Source organism: Sander vitreus, chromosome 21, assembly GCF_031162955.1.
Source record: "Sander vitreus isolate 19-12246 chromosome 21, sanVit1, whole genome shotgun sequence".
NCBI classification, from domain to species: Eukaryota; Metazoa; Chordata; class Actinopteri; order Perciformes; family Percidae; genus Sander; species Sander vitreus.
In genome coordinates, this window is record NC_135875.1 from 11052855 (window position 1) to 11072743 (window position 19889).

General features: G+C 42.6%; 1 protein-coding gene across 2 annotated transcripts in view; it reads right to left on the bottom strand.

Annotated features, from left to right (window-relative positions):
- LOC144535953 (adenosine kinase-like) overlaps positions 1-19889 on the bottom strand; it is a 111852-nt gene that overhangs the window by 61969 nt on the left and 29994 nt on the right. For both annotated transcript variants that reach the window (XM_078278791.1, XM_078278792.1), the window contains exon 5: positions 1359-1531. In XM_078278791.1, coding sequence (XP_078134917.1) covers positions 1359-1531 — 173 coding nt within the window. The remainder of the gene's footprint in view (positions 1-1358; positions 1532-19889) is intronic.

Sequence of the window (19889 nt, forward strand, 5' to 3'; positions counted from 1 at the left end):
ACAAACTACTGATCAGTCCCTCCAGGAATTTGCAATTTTGCAAATTCTGCAACATTTGTAAGATCTTGCTATTATGTCACAAAACTGGTCAAACTGGGAAAAATGTTTGCCAACTTTACCAATCACCAGTTTTCTACATAAAAAAAAACACTTTTATCAGCCGAGCTGAAATAAAAATCAAGCATCGATCTCCATAATGACACTTCCTTGTACTGTAACTATGGTGACAAGGACTTTGTTTCATTACAAATATAGCTAACTACACAGGCTATGTCATATGTTTAAATTGTTTACATATTACCAGAATTTATCGCAAAAAAGCATACAATTGGCCAAAACATGCTAAATAATTTTGGTCTGCACAAAAGCTCTGAGATCCTGGAGGGACTGATTTATTGAACCGTTGTTTACAAATGTAAGAACTGAATAAACTTATTTCGTAAACATGTTATTCGCACGCAGCATCTTCACAGATCTCAGAATGGTCAGATTGAGTATGAGAGGGAGTTTTCTTTCTTTGAAGACTTGCACTAATCAAAGCCTGGGGGCTGTGACATACTGGCTCCCAATCCTTCAAAGCCATCACCCTTCCAATCTGGGCCTGCTGGCGACCTTTCCTCTAGCCTCCTGAGCTGTCTGTTAAACACCTGTAAGAAATATTACAGAGCTCGTCTCCCTTAGCACGGCACCTGACCTTTTCAGGTGTCAGAGTCACATCAAACAAGCCCACTAAGACCATTCAGCAGGGCCGGCTCCCGGGGCGGCCGAGGTCCCGCCGTTGACGGACTGACAACTCCAGTAGCAGCAGATTAAGGGCTGCAGAGGAGGAGGGTGTTTAGAGAAGGAGGTTATTGATCCACACCTGGTCTATCATGAACTGGAGCCCTCGCTGTTAGTAATATATATATGTGTGTGTGTGTGTGTGTGTGTGTGTGTGTGTGTGTGTGTCTGTGTGTGTGCGTGCATGTGTGTACGGGTTTTGACCTCTGCTGTCTCAGACGTGCTGATGATGATGCTAGCATGAGAGTCGCCAGAGATGCTGAAGCCCCTTTTACAGCCGAGAAGGCTGACAGGTGAGAGCTGGGATAGCCCAGCCATCTCGAACACATTGCTACTGTCAGCCTATAGATGGATGACAACCCACTGGGGCGGCAGAGACTGAGTGGGGGCCTGGCAAAACACACTCAAGCTGTTCTTTTTCCTTTTGATGTGTAAGCTGAGCTATGATTCCCTGTTATGACTTCCAGCCCTGAGGAGTCAACTGCCTGCCTAAAGATGTAAAAATGAACCAGAAGGACTATTTCGAATCCGAGCAAGAGGGTCATTTCTTGGTCAGGGGTGACTGAAAGGTGGCTAACCTATTGTCTCCGGTGATACAGGCGGCACAAGTACCGGTCGGCTCCTCGTTTTGCTCATAGTAATGTGCGTCGACGTGGGCTTCTTCGGCCTTCTTCTTCAGGATCTCCCCGAAGTGGTCGGTACCGATGCACCCGAAGAAAGTAGCCACCTTGTGGGGTTTCTGGATCATCCACTAGGAAAGAGAAAATAAAAACAGCAGTTACAGTGAGCTCAGTTTACAAAATATAAGTCTGTTTGAAGGGTCAAGTTCAGCTAAGGCAGATGGCATACAAACTGTAGCTTCACAGCAAACATAATGCTTGTGATATATGAGGGCTGCGAGCTGTTGTAAACAACCCAAGACCAATTCCACTCCACATAGAGACACTATTCTCATCCAAGCTTCCATGTGTGCTAAAAACAGTCTCATCTCCTTATTTACACAAACCCCATAATTCAAGGCTCCATCCTACTTATGCAAACACAGACTGTGTGTGTGTGTGTGTGTGTGTGTGTGTGTGTGTGTGTGTGTGTGTGTGTGTGTGTGTGTGCGTGTGCATGTGTGCATGTGTGTGTGCATGTGTGTGTGTGTGTGTGTGTGTGTGTGTGTGTGTGTGTGAGAGAGTGTACCTGCTACTACAGGAACCTCCCTGAATTGCTCGTTGGCCATTTTTTTTGGTCTCAACAGTCCTGATGTACTCAGTGACTTTTACCTGATGAGAGGAGGCTGCTCAAATTCTACAGTGCTCAGGTTTAACCTCCAAAGATTTATTGACGTACAGTACGTGCTGCTGTTTGCTCGTTTTATTGCAGCCTCCTGGTTTGTTGCTGACGGGGGCCCCTTGTGAATGAGATGTTGCTGCTTTTGGGGATGACCTGTATATGTGTGAAATTAATCATTTCACGCGACCAAATAGCATCTCGGTGGGGGAAGAAAAATGCATTTTCATCACCCATCCGGAGATGCTCTCCCCTGTTATTTTGCACTCCCCCCTTTGGTCTCTAGGTAACTAGTTCAGATGGAAAAAATAAATTATCAAATAAATAAAAAATACCCAGGAAAAATTCATTACTTTAAGCAAGCGTCAGGTGTGTTTTTAAACCAAGGCTGCCAATTTACAATCATAGCTGACCTTGTGGCTTTTACCTGCTAACAAAATCAGGCTGCAAACAATGAATATTTTCTTTTCTTTGTTTTATGACAAATTTCCCGTCATAATTTCCCGTAGCCGAGGGGATATCTTCAAACAGCATGTTTCGAATGACCAACAGTCCAAAATCCAAAAGATTAAGAAGTAATATAAAACAGCAAAGAGTACTAGTAGTAGTAGTAGCTGCAACCAGCAAATGTTTGGTATTTTTCCTTTAGGAATGATAAACTATTGACAGAAAATCAAATGACTGTTATTTTGATAATCACATCAAAATAACAGTCATTTGATTTTCTGTCAATGTTGACTAATGAATTACTAATTATTTATATTATTATACTACTTAGCTAATCTTTTCAGCACCAGTGCCAACAAAATGAACAGTGGTATTGCCACATATGCCTGCTGTATCTTGGCCCATGAGCAGGCCTACCATGTGTCATCTTGAGTCATGGCTCAGTCATTCAGCTGTGCCCCCCTCCCTCCCCACCTGGCTGACAAGTACAAACACGCACGCGCAGATCCACAGCAAAAGCCGACAGAAGCGAGCTCTTCTTCCCTAACCTCTTGCTGCAGGCACCTCACACTTATCAAGGTCACTGGTTCGGGTACACGTCAAGTCCTATCTGATTTTCTCTTCGCCGTGATGAGCTCTGAATCCAAGGTTAGGAGCTGCGGGCTGTAAATAATGACAGCGCGGCCCCTCCATTTGCAGGCCTCTCAGGTGGGAATAGAGAGGGCCACTCAGGGGCCCCCGTCTCTCTGATGACAGCATGGTGAATCACAGTGGAAAAACCAACCTCGCAACTATACCCCCCCTCCACCTCCATCTGAACTCTCCTGCCTCCGCCACCTCCTCTCGCTCTCCCTCTCCTTCTCTGACCGTCAGCTGTACTCTCACTGCCAGCTCAGCTTGTCATTTTACAGGGTCATTAACAGACACACATACACACTAACATGTGCATGAGTACACAGTGCACCCACGCAGGGAATAAGCTGACATACACACACCGACACACATACAGAAAAATCCTCTATAGTGCCACAGCATCAAAACTCCCTCCCTTCCTATAAAACCCACCCCTGCTTTTGCCAGAAGCTGCTCTCCTACTCCAATAAACACAAAGCAGCAATAGATAAGAAGAAAATGTCTTCATTATGGGTATGTAACATTCTTTATCTTGCAGGTTTTTTTTTTCCCCCTCCTCTGTGGTGCACAGGAGCGGGGAGTTATATCAATTCATTTCCATCCCCGGCACCCTGCAGACAATCCCTCTCCATTCCCAGATTATGTGAGATAATACCTCCATTATGACAAAAGCGCTATTCGCGGGGTCGCCAAGAGGTCAACCAACCCTGTGCTGGGTATTCATGCTTAGTCATATCTCAATTATACCGCAGTGGCAGAGGCAGAAATTGGCAAATGTACATCAAGGAGCTTCATTACTGAGGGCTGCTCCAGTGAAATTAAGCAGCAGATGAGACAGAGTGAGATTTTCCCCCAGGCGTGTTAGAGAGAGCGAGAGCGAGAGAGAGAGAGAGAGAGGAGGATGGAAGAAAGAGGGTAGCTGAAGTAACAGATTTCTCTGAAGGTGTTGGGAGCTTGTATCTTTCACAGCAGCTCATGTATATTTACTTAACTAGGGAGAGCGCCGGTCCCCAAAGATTAATAACTTCCCATGATACACCACAGCGACATATCTCTAGGTACGTTTAAATACGGAAGGGAAACCCAATACAAACAAGCGAGAAAAAATATCCCTGAAAAGCAGGGGGTAAGATGCTGCAAAGGCATACACGCTACAGGCAAAGTGATAAGTATACATTATGTTAAGTGGAGAATAAGTCTGCCGTCTCTTTCTGTTTGGCTTCCATTTACCCAAATAATCTCACCCATAACACTGGCCCCGGGGCCCCCAGATATAGCTATTAATTATGACATCTCATGGTTGCAAGGAGCCCCACTTGGGGAGCTGACCTAGGCCTGCTCCTCAACATCCAGCAGCTGCCACTCTTCACTACGGAGGCAGCCGCTTCGCGTGGCAGCTTCCAGGAGGGCAATTACACAGCCCAGATGAGATGAGGCGGCTGGATATTTGGGACTTGAGCGCTCAGACTGCCATTAGCACTATAAGCTATTACATTCCCTCTTCTTCTTCTTATGCTCCCCTCCCTTCCTCGGTCTCCCCGCTCACTTGCAGCTGTATATTGATGAAGTGGTAATGGGACCTCTAGTTAGATATTCCTCCTGTAAAAACATTGTCTTGTTTTTAGTCTCCCTCAGGGGTCAATGTTTTCTCCCGGAGTTGCTGGGAATAATTTCTGCTCTATTAATGATGCAATTCCAATGCAATTCAGATCTACTGAAGACGCTGCACAGTGGGCCTTTGTGGGGTGTTGATAGATGACACTGTGTGTTATCCTGCAGTTCGAAAACAAAGTGGTGCCTTCTGCACATCACTGGGAAGCTGGTTGGCCGTCACTCCAGTTTCCACCCTCTCACACTGCTCAGTTCATCCTTAAAAAACAAGGACAGAGGATAAGTCTCCATTCTCCTCGCTTCACCTCACCAGCGGGGTCCTCTTGAGAAGAACATGTCCATGTCTAATGATGGTCACATTAATTATAGGCTTATCAACCCAGCAAAATTCAATAGGGTTATTTATAGAGGCCTAAAATAGCTGAGGGCGAGGGCACTGCACCCCAGGGTAGCCTGTAACAGCCTCCTCTCACTGCACAACCTGTCTTAGAGTCAGAGGTGGAGGCTGATATCCGTGTTTCTTTTTACTGTGCAGTTAAAACAACTAGCAAACATCTGTCCATCAGGACCTGTCATGGCGAGTGCTTTTATATAAAGCACGGCGGAGCAGAGGGCCCTCAACACGAGCGCTGACATTGATGAGGTCTGGCAGCTTCCATTAAATCACTCTTTCCTGTAAAGCGCAGGGCATCAAAGCAACCGGCCGAGAATTTTTCACTCAATCAGGTAACACACAAGCCACCCTCACCCCTCCTCCACCCTCACCACCACCATATTCCCTGTCCTCTCAGGGGCTGGAGCCTTCTGGTCAATAACTCCAATCAGTGCAATTTCATGCACAGTTAGCTATGTTGGGGTGCTAGGGCACTGCTCGTGTCAGGGTTGCATATGTTGTTGTCGCAGTTGTTGTTTTTCTTTAATTTTTTCTCTTCCCTGGGAGGGTTGATAAGTGGGGTGGGGACCTGTACTGTGTAAAAGTGGAGACTAGCCAGGGCTAGCATGCTTGTTTTAACCCTGCCTCACCACAGCGGGCTCCCTGCCAAGCCATTAAAAGTCTCTGTGCACTGCTTCTGTGACACAGCTAAAAGAATAGAGAGCAGGCGAGTGGGAGAGCTGTAAATGATCAACACGATAATGAGCTGATTATCAGTCAAAGGCATGGATAAGCTCTCTCTCCAGTAATTTCCTTTCAGATCAGTCAACCACATTCTCCTTTCTGCAATCAACACTCAAAGGGGAGGCATAGCATGTAGCCCGATGGGAATCCGGCCCAATATCAGCTTCAAATATCCAGATCCGAGTTCTCTTCTGATCAGCGCCTGGCTCGTCCCTCGCTGACACACCAGCATGGTGGGGAGGCTTGTGTATTTCTACTCAAGTCTCCTTTTGTAATGGTTGTTTCACAGTTGTCATGCAGCTTTAGGCTCTGGCTACAGGACAATATAAAGCTGACTGATGCTTTAATGATGTACAAATGTACTCTGCAATCGGCAAGCATTTGGACAGTGACTCATTTCCTATTGCTCTTGCTGTACATTAGCATAATATTTGAAATTCAATTAAGACTGCATAAAAGGGACTGACTCTCGGCTTTAAAGGAGCCCTTTAAACTGGGACTTTAACTTCTTGGAAAATGGTTTCTTCCTAGAAATGAGTTGCATTTTAATGATGACCCTGTGTTGCAATAGTAAGTAGGCATGACTAAGAAGACCAGTCTATAGAATCAAACCCTGATGTCCCATTGGTTTACACTTTGATCCTTCACTGTGCTATATCCCACAACAACCCGTTTCTAAGGGAATTAAATCATATTGAAGGAAGTAATGATTAAATTTCATAGACCCTTTAAAAGGTGTTCGCGGTTTACATGTTTACATTTATATTCATAGAGTGAACAATAGGGATTTGTGCCAGTGCAATCAGATGAAGATGGGGATACATTTCCTCATTAGTACAACTACTGTTATGCAAATAGACTTGAGACCATAACAGGATTACATAATCAAGTAACTTTGATGATAGCCTTTTATCGCTGATTTCCATTTAAGATGGCGATTAAGATGATGATTTGTATTATTCATGTGATCTATGCATTTGATCCATGCATACTGTGTCGTATTTTTAATCACCCACTGGTGATAGAGATGTGTGTGTGTGTGTGTGTGTGTGTGTGTGTGTGTGTGTGTGGGGGGCATGTAACATGTAAGGTTCACGGCACCTCAGGCAGGTGTACTTTAAGAGGAAGTGACAATGAGATACATGTGGTTTGTCTACAGTAAAAGTCGAGGCAGGCACCGTTTTTAAGCATTTTATGCCTTAATTACATATCTGACAGTAGAGAGATGACAGGAAATAGTCCCAGGCCAGACACAAACTGGGGACATTGTGGTTCAGCGCCTTACATCTCTAGGCCACCACGTCACCCCATATATACCGTATCTCTACCATATGCGAAGAGAACTCTGGCATTTCTGGTGAGTGTAGCGTGACTTTCTGAATTTCTTTTTATCCTCAATTTGAAAATGTGCATGTAAAGAGGCCGCGTTTAATTAATTAATGGCACCTGTTTGAACTTGTTATCAGTATAAAAGACACCTGTCCACGACAGTCACACTCCAAACTCCACTATGGCCAAGACCAAAGAGCTTTTAAAGGACACCAGAAACAAAATTGTAGCCCTGGGAAGACTGAATCTGCAATAGGTAAGCAGCTTGGTGTGAAGAAATCAACTGTGGGAGAAATTATAAGAAATTGGAAAACATACAAGACCACTAATAATCTCCCTCGATCCGGGGCTCCAAGCAAGATCTCACCCCGTGGGGTCAAAATGATCACAAGAACGGTGAGCAAAAATCTCAGAACCACATGGGGGGACCTAGTGAATGACCTGCAGAGAGCTGGGACCAAAGTAACAAAGGCTACCATCAGTAACACACTACGCCGCCAGGGACTCAAATCCTGCAGTGCCAGACGTGTCCCCCTGCTTAAGCCAGTACATGTCCAGGCCCGTCTGGAGTTTTCTAGAGAGCATTTGGATGATCCAGAAGAGGATTGGGAGAATGTCATATGGTCAGATGAAACCAAAATAGAACTTTTTGGTAAAAACTCAACTTGTCGTGTTTGGAGGGGAAAGAATGCTGAGTTGCATCCATATAACACCATACCTACTGTGAAGCATGGGGGTGGAAACATCATGCTTTGGGGCTGTTTTTCTGCAAAGGGACCAGGACGACTGATCAGTGTAAAGGAAAGAATGAATGGGGCCATGTATTGTGAGATTTTGAGTGAAATCCTCCTTCCATCAGCAAGGGCATTGAAGATGAAACGCGGCTGGGTCTTTCAGCATGACAATGATCCCAAACACACTGCCCGGGCAACGAAGGAGTGGCTTCGTAAGAAGCATTTCAAGGTCCTGGAGCGGCCTAGCCAGTCTCCAGATCTCAACCCCATAGAAAATCTTTGGAGGGAGTTGAAAGTCCGTGTTGCCCAGCGACAGCCCCAAAACATCACTGCTCTAGAGGAGATCTGCATGGAGTAATGGGCCAAAAGACCAGCAACAGTGTGTGAAAACCTTGTGAAGACTTACAGAAAACGTTTGACCTCTCTCATTGCCAACAAAGGGTATATAACAAAGTATTGAGATGAACTTTTGTTATTGACCAAATACTTAATTTCCACCATAATTTGCAAATAAATTCATTAAAAATCCTACAATGTGATTTTCTGGATTTTATTTTCTCATTTTCTCTCTCATAGTTGAAGTGTACCTATGATGAAAATTACAGGCCTCTCTCATCTTTTTAAGTGGGAGAACTTGCACAATTGGTAACTGACTAAATACTTGTTTGCCCCACTGTAAGCAATTGTTTAAAACCCAACAAATAAAAAGGGAGAAGATGCTACAAGTTATACTAGAGACTTGTACACTACCCCAGGGGAGTGGTGTCAGACAACACAAAACACCAAAACAAACGTAGACAGCTTGCGTTTCTGCATTCACGTGTGTCGAAGACTGTGCGGTGGTAGGGGAGGAGACAGCTCACAGGAACAGCCCCCAATGATAAGCATCTAATTCTATGACTCGCTGACACACTCCATAGGTTCTGATGTCAAACACGACAAGAATGTCCCCGACAATATCTCTGCACCCTCATCAGAGAGCTATCAAAGGGCAAGTTCAGTAAGCACACACACACACACACACACACACACACACACACACACACACACACACACACACACACACACACACACACACACACACACACACACAGCATAGGAATCAGCAGGGATGTGTCGCTGTCCCCAGGCGGCAAGTTTATCTAAAAAGGAAACACCTGATTTCTTCTTTTTGGCTCTTCTTCATTCCCTGCCTCCCTTGTTAAACACACAACCTTGATATTGTTTCTGTTGCCCGGGAGGGGTGAATTATTTACAGGATAAACAAGGTGATGTTGTTTCAGTCAGTCAGAGCCAAACTCCCCTATCGTAGCAGCAAAGAGGCAGAGGGGTTTACCTGGTAGGCATGAGGGGCTGAGCTCGGATACAGAAGCTTCACAATGGCGGGCGTATAGTGATACCCATGTAAGGGTGAGGGAGAAAATGCCTCCACACTAGATTCATGGACTGGGAGTCCCAGACTGCCGGGGTTGTCCTATTTATCTGAGACAATGGCGACTATAAAAGCCCATGAGCCGATTGACTGAGTGTGTGCGTGTGAGGGGTGTTATTAAGTGATCATAAAGTGGCATTTGTGTTTGCGGGGGTTGTTGCCATACAAGGTTCAGGCGGAAAGATGATGAGGGACCTTTGCAGCTAAATCCTCTAATCCTGTCTATGGTCCGTGGGCTCCAGCTGGTGGGAGTGCAGCTGTGCTCGGCCCCTACACAGGTAAATCAGTTCTGCCCCCCCTCCCTCCTCCAACAACTCCCCTGTATGCAGTATGGCGTATTTGCACAGTACTTTGATCTCACGAAGGTGGCAGTGCCCCCCTCACAGGATATGGTGACAGTGCGGGTGATCCATGTTACAGAAGAGACTTTTTTTTTTTAACATACGCCAAATGACAGCCGCGGTTGAGGGCTTAGCACAGGTCAAGCCCTGCTAAATTCAATGTGGCGGTGCGGAAAATTCACTTCAAAACATTAGCTGCTGGGAGGAAGTGGGCTCTAATGAGTGTTATGACTGCATTTTTCTGACATAATTTCCCATCGGCGAAATGATGATCAACATTATTCAACAAAGACTATCCATCCCAGACATTATTAACCTTAATCTCCCAGTATATCCATTGACAGGTTACTGATACTTATATATTGTTTAGCAGCAACTTGGACATATATAAAGTAGGTCCCTGAACATAAGCAGCTTAAAAAGAGACCGTCACAAATTCCTTCAATGGTGATCATGTTGCATTATTTCAGCTGGATGCATGCGTTTTCGAGGAACCCGGGCTAGCAACAGCATGCACTTCTCATTCATCAGGCAGACAAAACAGCTGTGCTCCCCAGTTTGACCTCTGACCCTGTCTACACATTCGCCGCAAACAGATTCACATTTAACACACTGGTTCACTTTGACAGGGACACAATGGGAGGATATGATTAGGCCCTTGGCGCAGATCGAAAAACAACAATGCTAATGTCTTTACGCACTGTAGCAAGATCCCTTTTATCATATTACTCATGCCTTTGTGTCCTTTTCTGCAGGCAAAGAGGTTTCTCTTCATATTACCAGCTGGAAATATCAGTGATGAGCTTCTCCGCTTACTAAGCTCGCTGGTGTAAAGGCAGTTTGTGTGCAGATTCTGTGGCTGGCTGGCTGCACAGGTAAGCAGAAAATAGCTCTTAGCTCCGGCCTGACCTTGAGAAGGATGCCATTCAATCAGTGAGTACGCTGCAGTAAAGGCCCCATCATTGCACTAATAGACATAATCTTCCTCTCTGCCCGGATCATGGACAATGCATGGATGGCTTCCTCTTGCTTGGCAAGTTAAAGGGGCAATTTATTCGATAAATTAAACAGAGAAAATAAGCCATGATGAAAGAAACACTGCTGCTGGCGGGTATAGATTGAACTCATGTTAACAGTCTGCACACCTAATTTAATTTTCAGTTTATAGACATAACAGAATCGGATGACGGCAATTGACAAAACAGTTAAAATGCAAGACTGAACAGACTGTGCTCGTGCTCTAATTGCCAAGAACGAACATCAGAGGTGTAGAGAGTGTGCAGCGCACTCCTTATCTACACTCCATCATCCAGCTGGAAGCAGACAGAGTCAACGTAATAAGGAGATTTAAGAACAGTTGCCTGCTTTAAACTTTTAGGTTGTGCGATCAAATTCCACCTCATCAACTGGCAGCTTAAAGAAGTTGTGTTATTTTCTGACGGCTTACAGAGAGACAGAGAAGGGGGGGGGGGTAACAAGCTGGAACCATCATAACTACTGGCTGCTGCAGTGCATCGTGACAAACAACGGCAGAAAACTTGGGATTTATTGCTCCGATAACCTTCCAGATTCCTTCGGCTGGTGCTGTATGCTAGACAACTCTGACAGAGTTATGCATCATTAATCCCCATGAACACGGCTAGAGATAAATAATGCTTTGCGTCCCTATGAAAAATAAGGCAGTTATTACCAAATCATAAAGAATGGTATTCGTATCATCACTTTAAGCAGATAATAATGTGAAGATACGATGTTTCAAGGATTCAAAGCACACTCACAGTGACAGTGAGATGTATATTTCTGCTCTCGTCGACAAACTGCTGCAAAAAGAATCCCAATAAATAATAGCACTTGAGCAGAGTAAATCAAAGATCTTTATATCACTGCCATACCTCTTGCAATGCTGAGCAGTCACTCAAGCTATCAAATAGCATTTAGTACATACTAAACCAAGGTAAATAATGACTTGGCTCCATCTTTACAATCATGAGTAGAGTAGAAGTAGATTTTAGGTAATCAGTTACTACACAACAAAAATAAAGTGTGTCTAGTAAACTGTTGCTTGACGTTTCCCACAAAGAGACGCTTTTTTCACTCATCTTGAAGTTGACTTGAAATTCAGTCCAATAAACATAGTAATACTATATCCCCTACAGGTGTCAATTCCTGGTGGTTAAGCAGTGCAAAGAGAAATTAGAAGGAACTCCGTTTGATACGGAGATGTTTCCAGCACCAGATGCTGTGGGGCCCTCTCTTGTGAGAAGCCAGGCAAAGCTCACTTACTTTCCTATTGAGAGTTGGAACATAAATTCAAACCCTGCTATAAATCAAATATAAATTTTCAGCTCCCCTCACTTTCCCGGGAACGGCTGCAATAACAATGTCATTCGACTCTGCCTGGTTACCATTAATTCTCTGGATTCCTTCCACACTAATGATTTGGTCCTGTATCCTGTGCGTTTTACAAACCCCACCGAAAAAGAAGGGAAATATTACTGACCTATTTAACGCTTTGCAGGTTAAGAGAAGAAACTAAGGTCTGTGGCAGATGCTCTTTACACATACAGTATTTCCAAACTCTCTCAAAATGGATTTTCCTTGCCAGATATAACACCCTGCTTGCCAATAATGTTAATATACCGAAACTCTGCGGCTGCAACTTTCACATTCTAGACGGCAACGTTCCTGAGCCAGAAAAGAGGACAATGCACTCCAGTTAAATCTAACTTGAGTGAAAAATGTGATTTCTATTTAGATATTGTTCTGTGTGCCAACAAGTCTCTCCTTCTGCCAAAAAAACGAATTTGATCTCATTCAGTTCATTTTCTCCTTGAAATCACAGTCTCATAATAATCTCTCAAAAGTGATCGTGGGCCAACACTGATTCATCTAACTCCTATCCCACACTGAATATTTACTGGAATGGCCACATATCCCCATCTGAGCAGTCTTCACAACCCAAATATATACAGTCTAGTATCAGAATCCAATTCGTACTGTATATTTGTTTCGCACAGTGTAAACAGACTTTAATTCCAGTGAAACCATAACCCCAAAGTGTAGCAGAGGGAGCTGATTCTGGTTACAGAGACTATTTAGAGAGAGACATTCTGGGTGAAACACACTTTACTTTTTAAGCAAAAAGCAAACCAATTTCAGTGCAGCACCTGCACCCTTCTGCCCTGTTGGCTTTGGCAAAAGCAGATTCAAGGAGTTGTTTAGCCAACGCTACAAGGCTGGGTGCCTGTAAGAATCTGCACTGACAGAAAGCTTTTAGAGAAGAACCAAGGTCACCACTACAATAACATAGCACATAGGATCTGCTCAGAGCCAGGGAGAAGTGCTGTGTCTCTCTCACACCCTTGAAATGAAAACCTATGAGTGCAAAAGGATACCAATTTCAATAAACTTAACTTTGCTCTGTAACCTCCGCAGAAAGACTAAATAAGCAGGACGCTAACAAGCTGTGTTTGTTCTTATGCTATTCTATACTTAAGTATAAACCAACTGTGTGTATAAGAGCATCTCCATCATTGCAGCATAAATTATATCTCAAGACTAATTGTTGTGGCTTCCAATCCAAACAGCAGGAAAATAGTGTTAGTGTAATAATGTCACAAGCTAATGCCAGACATGATTGCCTCTTTCAGGGGAAATGTATCATCACACAGCTGCCTTCAAAGAGCTGGAAAACATATTTAAAAGGACAGAAGTTGACCTTAAGTTTGATGCTTAATAACGAGATAAAAGAGAAAGCTCTGTACTGTACATTGTAATTCAATTCGATACAATACTGCTACTTTCATTGAACTTGTAATCATCTCTGTTTTTGGTGCAGAATGTTTTTCCATTACTGTGTGAGTTAGCAGGATATCTCAAAATCTTGTTTACAGATTTTAATTAAATTTGGTGAAAAGTTGGGCGATGAGCCAGGGAACAAGTAATCAATGTTTGGTGTATATCCAGGAACTTATTAATGGAATTCTTTAAAGGATAAGGCTGATGTTATTCTATGTTTTTTTTTGTATTGAAAGAAATGTCCAAAACCAAAAACATGTTAGTCAATTTCTCATGCCCATTGGTTCCTAATAAAGATGTAAAGCTTTACATATTTTAATTTAAAAAAAGTGACCAGTAGCTTCCTAACAAATGGGCACTGTAGTCTTTAGCAAATATTACTCAAAAAGGGGTAAATAGTGCATTTGTTGGGTACTATTTTCTGCAGTGAATTAATACACATTCGCTGCTCTAGTGAGTATTTACTGCAGCGACAGTGACAGTGGATGTGGGATTGACAGTGGAGGTGTAATAAAGGGACGTGTCAACTGATGCATCAGTGTGACTCCTTTATGCATTTTTGGACTACACTGGAGGTCTATGGCACATATCAGACTTTGGATACACAGGCAATACTAGTTAGTAGGACCAGCTCATTGTTAGTTTTGATCTTTTTGGGAGATTTGTTGACAATAAAAAATAAAAAAAATACAGAACATCAGCTGGTTTATCCTTTAATAATTCAAGACAGATAATTTTGGCTATTTTCTCACAATCTATATTGATATTGAGTTTTTTAAACATGTATAAATGAAATCATAATAACTAATATTTCGGGAGTTAAAGGATTATGCAGCCTTGGGAGTGCAAGAGTGCAACACTATTTCAGAGAGGTGTTGATTCAACTTTATGGTGTAGTTTGTGCTGTTGTGTTGGACTTCATTATATTTAAGAGTATTCCTAAAATTTTGTCTGCCTCATTTAACAATACACAGTGCAACAATTAATAATAATTACTACATGAAGCCCTCTTCCATCTCTTTATATCACAATGTACAGGGGCTTCTATTTTTCTTGTATCTCTCTTGTGTAAAGTTACTGTATGCGAGTGTGCATGCAAGGAGATTTAAAAAAAATATATAATTGTTAATGATGGGAAAGCCCCAGCACAGGCTTCTTTAAGAGGTTGTCAGAGAAATCGCTAACAGCTGCCAGCCACAGGAATTCAGAAATGCCAAACCAGCACTTTGTGATTGGCACAAGGAAGTTACACCCACTTTGTAATAATATGTTTCTCTTTGGTGAGTTGCCAAATGGGTTGCTGCCAATGTAGACATGACAGACTGATCAGATCATTCTGTACCAAAATGTCAGGCCAAGGAAAACTATAATTATTTGTCTGAGGTCAGGGTCAGGTCGCTGTAAAGCTCATAAATACAAATGAGAAGTAACTTATAGAATATATCTAATAATGGTAACTCCATGCAAAAAGGCATTTTGATGAATAAGCCTTAATTATAGCCTTCACACCTTTACACACTTCCATACCTAGTAGGCCTTTTGACTAGGTAATAATGACATACACAAAATCAGGGATCAAATGATTGATGTTAATTCTGATGGGAGTAATTTTATGTTATTTTAAATGACTAATTGAACGATTTTGATACAGTTAAGCAGCATGATACTGCACTGGTGTGCCAATGAATACATAAAGGCAAGCAAAAACCTTTCAGAAGAAATTAGCTCAACAGACTGACGGCAGTCGTATATCTTCCTCGACTCCACCACACCTGCACAGGTCCGTCTATAATAACCTGCTGTCTGCTCTGCAGGTGTACTCTGGGTATTTACTCCAGACCCATTTACCACAGATACACGCTACTGTATGTTATGTTCTTCCAGTAGCCCTGTTTCTTCTTCTGTCTGCTCACCGTCAATCCTCCCCCCCCCCCCAGACAGCCAGCCCCTGATGATACATTTACTTTCCATAAATCAATTTTTGAAACTCTGCAATTACCACACACCACAGGGAGTCAGAGGGAATCTATAAGTCAAAGGTCGTGAAGATGCTCAATAGTCAGTCCTGTCACTTCCTGTCTGCCTGCTTCAAAACATGGTGATGGACCTCAGTGGTGAAGATAACACAGGTCAATAATAACCATCTGACTAGACACAAGTGGAAAAGAGGAGCTCGGTGGGGGAAACCAAGCAAAGAAAAACAGGAAAACTATGCATACACCTGCATTGTTGTTACACAATGTTCTAATGGCTACAAAACAGGCTACAAAGAGCTGCACCAAATGTTTTGTCCCAATTGTATACTACATACAAATATGACAGTATGTACAATATACCCATTTTCATTGTCTACTGTTTTAACAGTTAGTATATTAAGAAATGAATGTACTCCAACAGAAAATAATACAAGACAATGAGTCAATGGACATTTATCAAACTTAAATTTTTAACTGAATTTGATGCTTGTAAGTTTTGTCACCTTTTTTTTAGCTGTGAGAAGCTCCGCCATTTCCTTTGCACATTGATTTATAGGACAATAATGTTCGTGAACAACACACTCAAAAATTCAAGCACATATTTGACCACTCTAGTTTCCAGAGCCTCCTTTGAAAAAGTAGTATGGAATTGGGACACGTGGGCCCGATCTTGCACCCGGCACAGCGCTGCGCAAAGCCCGACGCAAGTGTCTTTGCTAGTTTAAGACCAACGCAGTTGTCAATTTCCCATCCAGCGCCCACGTCCTTTAAATAGCAAATGCGCCCATGGGCGTGCTGGTCCTACAGGGAGGTGTGTTCAGGTGCATTCTTGGTGTATTGCTATCTTGAGGCAGCGGAAAGTGATCACACCATTGACCAACAAAAACCTGGTCTAAAGTCACATTAGTAAAATTATATGATCTGCTTGCCCGCTTTCACTTCACGCACGAGCAGATCAGTTTCTTCTCCTGAAAACCTCTCCTTCGTGCTTAGCAAATCCGCCATCATAATCGCAATGCACCAAGGTACAAACGCGCCGGGCTTTTAAAGGGAATGGGAGATGACACTCCGATTGGTTTATTGCATGTTACGCCAAAAACACACATATGATTAATTAAGACACTAAGTACTACTTTTGAACCATGCGCCTGGCACACGGACCCTTTTTTTCCGCCGTTAAACTAGCAAAAGTGGATTCGTACACGCCCTAAACGCACCTGCGCCAGATGCTTCACGCCGTGCGCTTAGGTCATTAAAATAGGGCCCAGAGTCTCTTCAGTGTTGTTGTAATTCCTGTTGGTTGCAGATGGAAGTGAATACAAGTCATACATAACGTAATGTCCCTTTAATAACTTTTTGATGCAGCAAGCAATGCTTCCAAAGACTGGCAGTATTACCACCGCCTGCCATGTACAGCTGAAGTGCCTGAAAGACCCTTGAGACTGATATGTGATGTTTTACTGCTAGTCCCACTGCTACTTTGACAGCAGCTTTCAAGAATGGAAATTTAATTTCTTTACATGTTTACCTTTGTTTCATCCCTACCTACCTCCCCCCCCTCTCTAGCACTTCCCTTCTCTCTTCCTTCCCAGGAGACAAAGCAGGCAGACAGCTCTTATAAACAGTGGCATGAAGCCTTACAGTGACGGCGTATGTCGAGGCAACGGATGTGATCAATTATCGAGTGACCGATTCTCTTTAATTAGAGGGTTTAAGTATTGAGTTAGCCTGGGTGGGAAGCTGAGAAGCAGCATGTAAACCAACCTCATTACACTGCAGTGATTCACCTCCCAGGAGCTGCGATCCACACAGTATTTACACCATACATTTGTTTCTGTGGTAACATATCGAGTGGAGGAATGGCTTGGTGACAGACCCAGTTTTTTTTCGCCCTCCTCTCCTCTATTCTCTCTCCATTTTCTTTCTTTCACTCTCCCTCCCACTCACTGCTGAAGAGGCAGTCACGCTGGTTTGCCTTTTGTTGTGGAGAGTCTGGAGAGGTAGCACAATGTGTCCTAGTTAAAGCAGTGCCCCATCTGCCCGGCATAATTAGACAATTATGCTGGAAGGATCCGTCATTAATTCCTTTGTGGTGGCCAATTTCACACCACAAAGAGGTCTCAGGTTTAGTTTTTCTTTGCAGATCTCTGTTCATTTACCCCGGCCCCTGTTGTCGTCCTCGAGTATTGATACTGTGGCAACTTGGGGCAGGAAAATATTCTCCTGTCAATATTGACTGGTTTGTACAGTTGTAGTGAAAAGGCCAAGGGGAATATTGGCTGCTGTCTTGTGCTGAATAAAAACAAGCAGCTAGGAAACGGAACTGTAAAAACACAGGCAGACACACAACAAACAACCATAGTTAATGTATCGAGGTTGAGCATACTGATGAAATATGCATTATGTAAAATTATCCTGGTGTTGCATTGTGGGGTGTATAGACAAATCTACTTCACATACATTTTAAAATGCCAGTTTGGCATACTTAAACACCACCAATTAAATCAGACATTCATTCATTATATTCACATTGGAGTGATGAAATACAAAACAATCACTTATCAACCACTTTTCATAAATGTTGATCCGTTTTGTGGGATCACACTTGTCCTATTAACAGTGTCAGTGCCAACTTAATTTAGTAAAGGAGCTAATTTTATAATTATATCATGAATAGCATCAGTAATACTCAAACTGTATCATGACAACTTACAGGTAAACAGTTATGTTAACAGCTGAAAGCTTGGAGCATTCAATTTATAATGATATGAAAAGTTAACAACTCCTTGCAATTGTTTGGTATACTTGATAAACAACTGAAATGTTAGTATTAGCACTAGGATGTGTAAAATTAAGGCTAGCTAAGAGGGTAACATTAGCATTTTAACCTGCGTGCAGTAGTCAGTAGGGCTGTGTATTGGCAAGAATCTGGCGATACGATACGTATCACGATACATGGGTCACGATTCAATATATTGCAATATATTTCGATACTGTGTGTAAGGCGATATATTGGGATTTTAGAAGATTTTTAGTATAATTTTAGAAAAACTAATATTTAAAAAAAAAGACATGATGTGCATAAAAGTCAAAAGAAGTTTACTTTAGGTAAACAATTCAGTACACTGTGGATTGTGGTTCACAGGTTCTTAGTGAGCAAATGTTTATATGCTAAAGTAGGCCAAAGTTCAGCCATAGCTACATTGTTAGCTTCTAGCAAAAAGTCAGGTACTGCTAGGCACGGTTAGGCAAGGACACTAGTGGTGCGTCTCAGCATAGCCATCTAGTGGTAGGGGGTTTAAACACAGCATAAACGTGAACCACTGTCTTACATGAATATTTTGCATGTAAGCTAAAAAAATAAATAAAAAAATCAACAAAAAATAAAATCGATACTGGGTTTTTGAAAATCAAATTTAGTATTGCTAAATAAAATATCGCAATATTCAAGTGTATCGATTTTTCTTAAACCCCTAGTAGTCAGCTGTCTGACTGCAATTACTATCCCTAAATCTACACCATCCCATTGGCTAAAATGTAAATGTATCATCTATTAGTGGCTTAGACCAAGACAGGTACTTTCTGCCATTTTATTTGAGTGTCCAAATTTCAAATGGAATCAAATGTAACGTTTACACCACTTTTAACCCAAAAAAAACATTATACAACAGAGAGCTAGATGTGATGTGACACTGCACCTGTCAGTGATGTCCCAAATGTACTGCTCACAATAGGAGCAAACCGCTGAGTGTATTATGTAAAGAACATTGCATGAGTGCAGGAGGGAGTGATTTCAGACACAGCACAACACATCACTTCTACCCTGTATTCAACTAACCAGCCTTTAAGCTTAATTATATGGGTCTGGCAGACTGAAGTTCCACCTCAGCTTTCTGTCGGTTGTTATGGAGCAACCTGCTGCTTGTGAAAGTACAATTTGTAAACTCCCTATCGAACATATGTGTTGTCACAATAACAGTTTCACAGTTACACTGAGTAACTCAGCTTTACAGAGACATGTGGGAAGATATCTTACAATGTAGCCCAAATCTGATTAGAGCAGTGATCTAATCAGCCATGAATTCATCTGTGAAGACAAGCAGGCAAGAGAAAATCACCGCAGAGAATTCTGTATAATTATCAAAAATCTCACAGCGGTACATTAAAATTCTAATTACGACATATTATCTTAATTGCAAAGGAGATGCAAATCAAAACAAGGTTAACGCTGCTCCTTTAACATGCAGGAGAACATGTGGTGGGAACCTCTTCAATATTCACTAAATCAGCTTGACTTGTTCGACATGAGAGGCTGTCATTTTGTAATGCTTTCCCCTCTTAGGGGCGATAATCCCAGCTGAGAGCACAAGCAGCAGCGGCGCAGTCGTGCAACAATGAGACAGAACAAACATC